Here is a 6702-nt window from a genome sequence, read left to right on the forward strand (position 1 = left end):
ATCAATGTTAGTTGAATTCTTCTGAAGAAATCGTTGAGCACATCTATTGTGCTAAGCGAGCTGACTTCAAAAGGATGAATGTTCATCCTCTTGATGAAGTATTGATGGCTAAGCAAGGCTAATTCGCTAAACCTAGATAACTTAATCAGAAGTTTTTGCTAACAGCCGCACGCTAAGCCACGAATCTCTGGGCTAAGCGAAATCTGTTGCGGCAAGTGCTGGCTAAGCAAGCCCTCTTTCGTTAAGCGATATATATTGTTTGTGAGGACCGCTAAGCGTGTTCAATTTTTCTAAGTGGCCTTTGTCTTTCTTTTAATTTGAATTTTGCAAATGTTCACATTCTTTTCTTGTAGATGGCATCGAGAAAGAGAGCAAGAACTGAAGACATCCTTTCATCTTCCAACTTACCTCCTTCGACAGCACCCATGGAACCAGATGCTCAACAAGCTCATCCCATAATTCCTATGTTGCAGAGCTTATTCAGGGGGCAGTTGATGATTGTTTACAACCAGCAGGAGTTAGCTCACAACAAGCCAGTTATATCCATGGAGCAATTTCTGGAAAAGGTGGCTTGGCCTGAAGCTCAGCTTCCTCTGGTGAGATCCCCCGAGGTTGTTCCTTCCAGTCCTGTACCAGCAAGGACAGAGCCAAGACCAGCAGAGCCACAACCTCCGGTAGCAGATCCACCTGTTTCTCCTGAGGTTGAAATACTATCTCCTCCACCAGCTCCATCGGCACCACCTCTGATAATCATTCCCGATGACTCAGCTGATGAAACTGCTGCTCCTCCTGATTCACCATCATGATACCTAGAGGATGGTTTGGACTTTTCTGATTGGATGGACTGCTGAGGAAGTTGTGTTTCATCTTGACAATAATGTGGATATTTTTGATGATTTTGTGCTTCTTTGTTGCACTTTTTGGTTTACTATTAGTATAGTTAGGGTTTTAGATCAATATTTCTTTTTTATTAATTTTGTGCAGGGGTAGCTTAGTTGCTTAGCCTAAAGCATGTTGAACAGTTTAACTTATTTTGAATGGTGTGACAGTGAAGTAGTTTACTTATTTTGTGGAAATGGGTGTATGACTTTATTTTGAATTGAATGCATGATTATGTTGAAGTTTGTGTTTCCTTTCATGAGTTTGAGCATGTGTGTATGTTAGACAAAGAAAGAACAAGAATGTGAACTTGCAATTAGAATTGTTAGTCAGTAGACAAATTGATTGTGAAAGAAAAGCTTGAACCAAAACCGGCGAGAGTGTGACCTTAAACTGTGAGTGATAATCTTTGCATGAATCTCTGAGTTTTAGAATGAAATGTATAAATGAGGACATGATGAAGGCCATGATTGTACATACACAAGCTCTTTTGACCAAACAACTTACCTTGAATGATAATTGCATCCTTTGCTCCCATTTTGAGCTGAATCATATTGTCAAAAATTTGAACCCTGAACTTAAATAATTATCTCTTGATACCTTGTTTTGATTTTAGGAGAGCATATGGTTCAAGGCAAATTTACTCTAAATTTGGGGGAGGGAAGTCAATTCGAATGAAAATAAAAAGGTAAGGCATCAGCACACACAACAAATAAGTTGTATGTTAAAAAAAAAAGAGAAAGAAAAGAATAAATTATGCTATTACAATAAGGTCAAAAGTAACTTGAGAGGAAAAGATAGTGAGAAAGCTACTGGTATAATACAAGACCATTGGGATAAGTCAAGGATTTGTGCTCTCTTAGAATCTAAGCCTTTGAATCCTAGAAAAACCAATGAATTTTTGTAGCCAAGCCTCACTACAAACCTGAGAAAGTCCTTCTGATTCTGTTTATACATTTCTGACTTTATGGCATGAGATGAAATTCAAAGATTGGACCTCTTGCTAGTTGTTATTAATGAATAGATTAAACACTTGTGCTTGAGTGAAACAGTAGCCATGAGACTATTATTTAAGCTACTTTCCTTGATATCTGTCTTATGCTTAACTTCATCTATCTGTTCAGGTTACATTTTATTCTTCTCTTTGGATAACTATATACCTTGTGAAAGACAAGTGATGAGGGCATTTTACTCCATTCTCTTATCATGCAATCAGTCACTTTGTAGCGTACACCTTTGTACATAATCACTGCATGTCATTGTCACTTGAGGACAAGTGAGTTGTTCTCTTTTTGCTTGAGGACAAGCAAAACTGTAAATTTGGGGGAGTTGTTAGTCGGTGAAAATGACTAAATTTTGTGTATAAAACTTGTATAAATTGTATCAAACTCTCCCAATTTATGGTTATTTTGTAATGTTAAAGTACTTTCTATTAAGTATGGGTAATAAATACTTAGTATTTCCATTTTGTGTTTTTAATAATCATTTTCTCTCAATTTCAGGTTAATTAGGCAAGCTTTGGAAAAGGCTGTTTTCACCTTCTCGCTAAGCCAATCTGCTGGCTTAGTGAGCATCCACTAAGCGTAACATTCCTGGGCTAAGCGCGAGGAAGAATCCAAAAGAAGATGAGTTGTACAGGTTCACTAAGTGCACCGCTCCATCTCTCTATGCGCACCGCTTCAGTTCATCCGCTAAGCGAGAAAGGCGCGCTAAGCCAAAAATCACTAACGTACGCTAAGCGGCCCATACATGCGCTAAGCACACGAGCACGAACAAGGCCAGCTATTTAAGCCTAAAATCAGATTTTGTGAAGGGAGTTTGGACTGGGATTCAGAGCTTTGCATGTCTAGGGTTTCTAGAGAGAGAAAGGTCCAAGTTATAGAGAGTTTTGAGAGATTTTGTTGTGTGAAGATCTGCAAAGACCAGAGCTCGAAGGAGGAGCCGGTTTGAGAGCTTGAGATGAGTTTGTGAGTGATTGTGAGATCCTAAAGGTGAAGGAGACATCCTCACCACTTGTATTTTTGCAATCTTTCATCTTGTTCTTCTTTTTGTTGTTAAGAAGGCTTCCTGGTATGGAAATCTAAATCCTTTGTTGGATCTTCCTTGTAGGTACCTGATGTAAATATATGTTTATCTATTTAATGAAGTTTTGTGTGTTCTCTGTGCTATCTGCTTTTCATTCCAGTATGCCTTTACCTTGATCACGTAGATGCATGCTTTGTTAGGGTCATTCAACAGTGGAAACTGGTCTGACTCTAAAGTCCTTGATAGTGCAGGGCTGAGTTGTCGTGCTTTCACAAGGAATCGAGGTGCGATAAGTTAGTTGAGTATGTGTGTCTTAATGTGGTCCTGGTTGAGTTAAGTCTTACAAGAGGAATCTGCGAATGATGCTTGATCAGGATTAGGCTAAGCTATTATGAGGAATCGGGGTTTAGTATTTCAGGAGACACCATAAGAACACATGAGCATTGTTAGATAGAGAATATCTTTTTAGCATCAGGCACCTATTAGGAAGACCAATGTGTTATGTACTTCTTTTTAGCATGAGCATAGTTTATACACTTGTTCATATTCATACTTACTTTCACACAATAGACGCCTATTTGCTGAAATAGCTTACCAAATAACACAAGTTCCCCGAGTGTTTGATACTCGGTTCTTAACGTTTTATACTACTTGTGCGATCCGGTGCACTTGCCAGAAGCCCGAACACACACACCAATGGGTGATCAAACCACCAGCATGCATACAATAAGCGTAGATAGAAACATTAAACACGTGAAAATAACTTCAAATGGATAATAATAATATTTACATCAAGTATTCAGCAGAGATTCCCAACAAAGGATTCTAACCCTCCATTAAAAGGGAGTAGCTTTCACAAATAGGAGAAGGGTTTCAGAGAAAATACCAGATTACAAAGCAATGGGGATTCCTCTTCCACCTCTAAAAACCTAGGACTTACTCTTTAACCTTGAATCTACCTAAAAGTTAGGGCCTTTGCTTCCTTGCTCAGCTTTTCCTCCGTTCTCTGCACACAATTCGTAGTCTATTCAGACCTCCCTCACATTCTCCGCAAGTCAGGCTTAAAAAAGGGCTTTTTGTCCGCGAAGGCGCGCTTAGTGCCATTCTCGCGCTAAGCGCGAGTAAGTGAGATTTGGCTTAGTGCCAATCTCGTGCTTAGCGCAGAAGAGACAACCGTCTTGCTTAGCGAGCTGCATACGTGATGGGCGCGTGCTGGCGTGGAAGAACTCTCCTTAGGCTTATCCTCAATTGCTAAGCCACTGCTGTCTCGCTTAGCGGTTTGGTCTCGCTAAGCGCATGGTTCAGGCTTAGCGAGACAACAACTTTTGCACCTTCATAATTTTCTCCTTTTTACCTGAAATTTAGGTGAAATTTACATTAAATTCATAAGGAAGGCTTCTACTGAGCACATATGAAAACTAAACTAGAAATATTTACAATCCTACCAAAAATAACCATAAATTGGGAGATTTATATACATTTTGGAAAAATTTTCTATACAAAAGTTAGTCGTATAAGAAAACTAACACTAACACACTATGACATTTCACATGATAGCACTTCACTTAACTCCTCGTTGGTCAAACATTGACAAACAGCTCTGACACCGCTCAACTGCTCTCAAGATCATTCATTATCCTCATAAACTAATATGAGACTTTTCAACGTGTTTTGTCTTCATTCACACACTTTCTAGAAAACTTCCCAAAAGGTCACTCATCCCATAATTGCTCCAAGCCAAGCATGCTTAACTGTTTAGTTATTAAGTGATTGGGTTTGGCTCCATCTTAGGAAGGGTAGATTACCTTCTAAATGGAAATCCAAGCTTAGTCCTAGAAGTGATGGGCCTTTTCAGGTCTTGGAGAGGATGAATAACAATGCCTATAGGTTGAACCTCCCAAAAGAGTATGGAGTCAGCACCACTTTTCACATTTCTGATTTAATTCCTTTTGCAGGTGGAGTTGATATTGAGGAGGAGGAACCAACATATTTGAGGTCAAATCCTCTTTAAGGGGGAGGGGATGATGCAATCCTCCCTAGGAAGAGACCAAACACCAAAGCCATGAGCAAGAGGCTTCAAGAGGATTGGGCTAGAGCTGCTGAAGAAAGCCCTAGGGTTCTCATGAACCTCAGGGTAGATTTCTGAGCCCATAGGCCAAGGTTAGGTCCACTTTTCTTTTGGGCCTTGTATTTTGGCCATTTTAGGTTTATAGGGTACCCTACAAATTAATGGTACAAGTTAAGGGTACCCTAGTAGTATAGAGTTTTAGCCTTGTATTTCAAGGCATTTTGAGTAGTCTTTGTCGTAGGAACTTTTGTTTTTGTATTTTCATGTATTTTGGCATGGGGGTGAGCTTAGCTATTGGAGGGTAGCCCCCCTCTAGCTTCTCAAGGAAACTTTCTTCCTTGCTTCCCAAGGAAGCTCCCTTCCTTGCTTCTCAAGGAAGCTTCCTATTGTATTTTCATGTATTTTAGCATGGGGGTGAGCTTAGCTATTGGAAGGGTGTGAGTAGCCCCCCCCTCTAGCTTCTCAAGGAAGCTTTCTTCCTCTAGCTTCCCAAAGAAGCTACCTTCCTTTGCTTCTCAAGGAAGTTTCCCATGTGCTAGGCTATAAATAGAAGCATGTGTAACACTTGTCATAACTTTGATGAATGAGAAACTTGAGACACACTTCAAAGTTCAACTTCTCTCCCTAATCTCCTTCAACTCCCACGCCCTCCCTCTCTCATTATCTTCCTCCATTGAAGCTTCCTCTCTAAGCTTCTTATCCAAGGCACTCTCTTGGTGGTGAAACTTCTCCTTCCATGGCTTATTCTCTAGTGGATGGCGCCTCCTCTCACCTCCTTTCCTTTATCTTCTGCTGCAACTCCATGGCTAAAAATCAACATTGTAGGACCTTATTGAAGTTCAAAGATCCAACCTCCATAGAGGCTTCTCAAGCAAGCTTCGATCATGTTTAGTATGTGACCTATAGCGCCCTCTATAATAGTCGCTAAGTTCTTCACTTAAACTCTTGCAAAAGTCATGACTATTACAGGAGGCATGTTTTTCTCTTTTCATTTCTTTCATTATGTTTCTTCTTTCTTCCTCTCTTTCATCTTGACTTATTTCTTCCACTCTTTTTTCCTTTTTCTTTTCTCTCTTTTTTTTATTTCCACAATTTAAGGGATATCAACTCATCTAATATCTTATACAAGGGGTCCTTAAGAGTAGAACCCTCAACATTAACACTAGATGTAGAATGAAGACTCATGTTGGTTCCTAAGTTGTGGTTCTTTCTTGTTGGGGGTTTGAAAACAAAAGGTAAAAGAAACTATGGTTAAAACTAGCCAAAATAAACACTAAAAGAAGTGAGAAAGATAAGGTAAAAACTAATTGGTAAAAAGCAAGCTATCTAGGCTGTTTGACAATGGAAGGTACAGGAAATTTAAAGTAAGCTAGACGGTTTCCTATGTGAAGGCTTCGATTACCCTTTGGAGGTCCCAACTAGCTCTTCACTTTGTCTACACGGTTTACACTAAGCTTTTACACACAAATAGAGGTTCAGGCGTTCAATTGGAGACTCCCAATACACCCCTAAAGAATGTCCAAATACAAGGAATTGCAATAGAAAAAAATTCAGTACTTAATTGTTCTTGTCGCAACCTACCCTTTGGTGGGAGGGCGACGTGGGGCTCACGGGTGCGTCTTCCAAGGGAGGAAAATGCACAGAGTCGCCACCAACGTTTATTCAAGGAAAACGTCGAAAAAACTGGAAAGGTGTGGTCTACGAACTTTAATTGTGAAAGGCTTGGGAGT

The 6702-nt window shown here is 39.8% G+C and overlaps 1 protein-coding gene across 1 annotated transcript; it reads left to right on the forward strand.

The window, feature by feature from the left end:
- Positions 1 to 353: 353 nt before the first annotated feature.
- On the forward strand, positions 354 to 806 carry LOC106797461 (classical arabinogalactan protein 9-like). Its single transcript, XM_014771770.1, has one exon. The coding sequence runs from the start codon at positions 354 to 356 to the stop codon at positions 804 to 806; it is 453 nt and encodes a 150-aa protein (XP_014627256.1).
- The last annotated feature ends 5896 nt before the right edge of the window (positions 807 to 6702 follow it).

Source organism: Glycine max, chromosome 2, assembly GCF_000004515.6.
Source record: "Glycine max cultivar Williams 82 chromosome 2, Glycine_max_v4.0, whole genome shotgun sequence".
In the NCBI taxonomy this organism is placed as follows: Eukaryota; Viridiplantae; Streptophyta; class Magnoliopsida; order Fabales; family Fabaceae; genus Glycine; species Glycine max.

What these genes read in the sequence shown, in the direction of transcription:
- LOC106797461 (XM_014771770.1), top strand. Translation starts at nt 354, where the DNA reads ATGGCATCGAGAAAGAGAGCAAGAACTGAAGACATCCTTTCATCTTCC.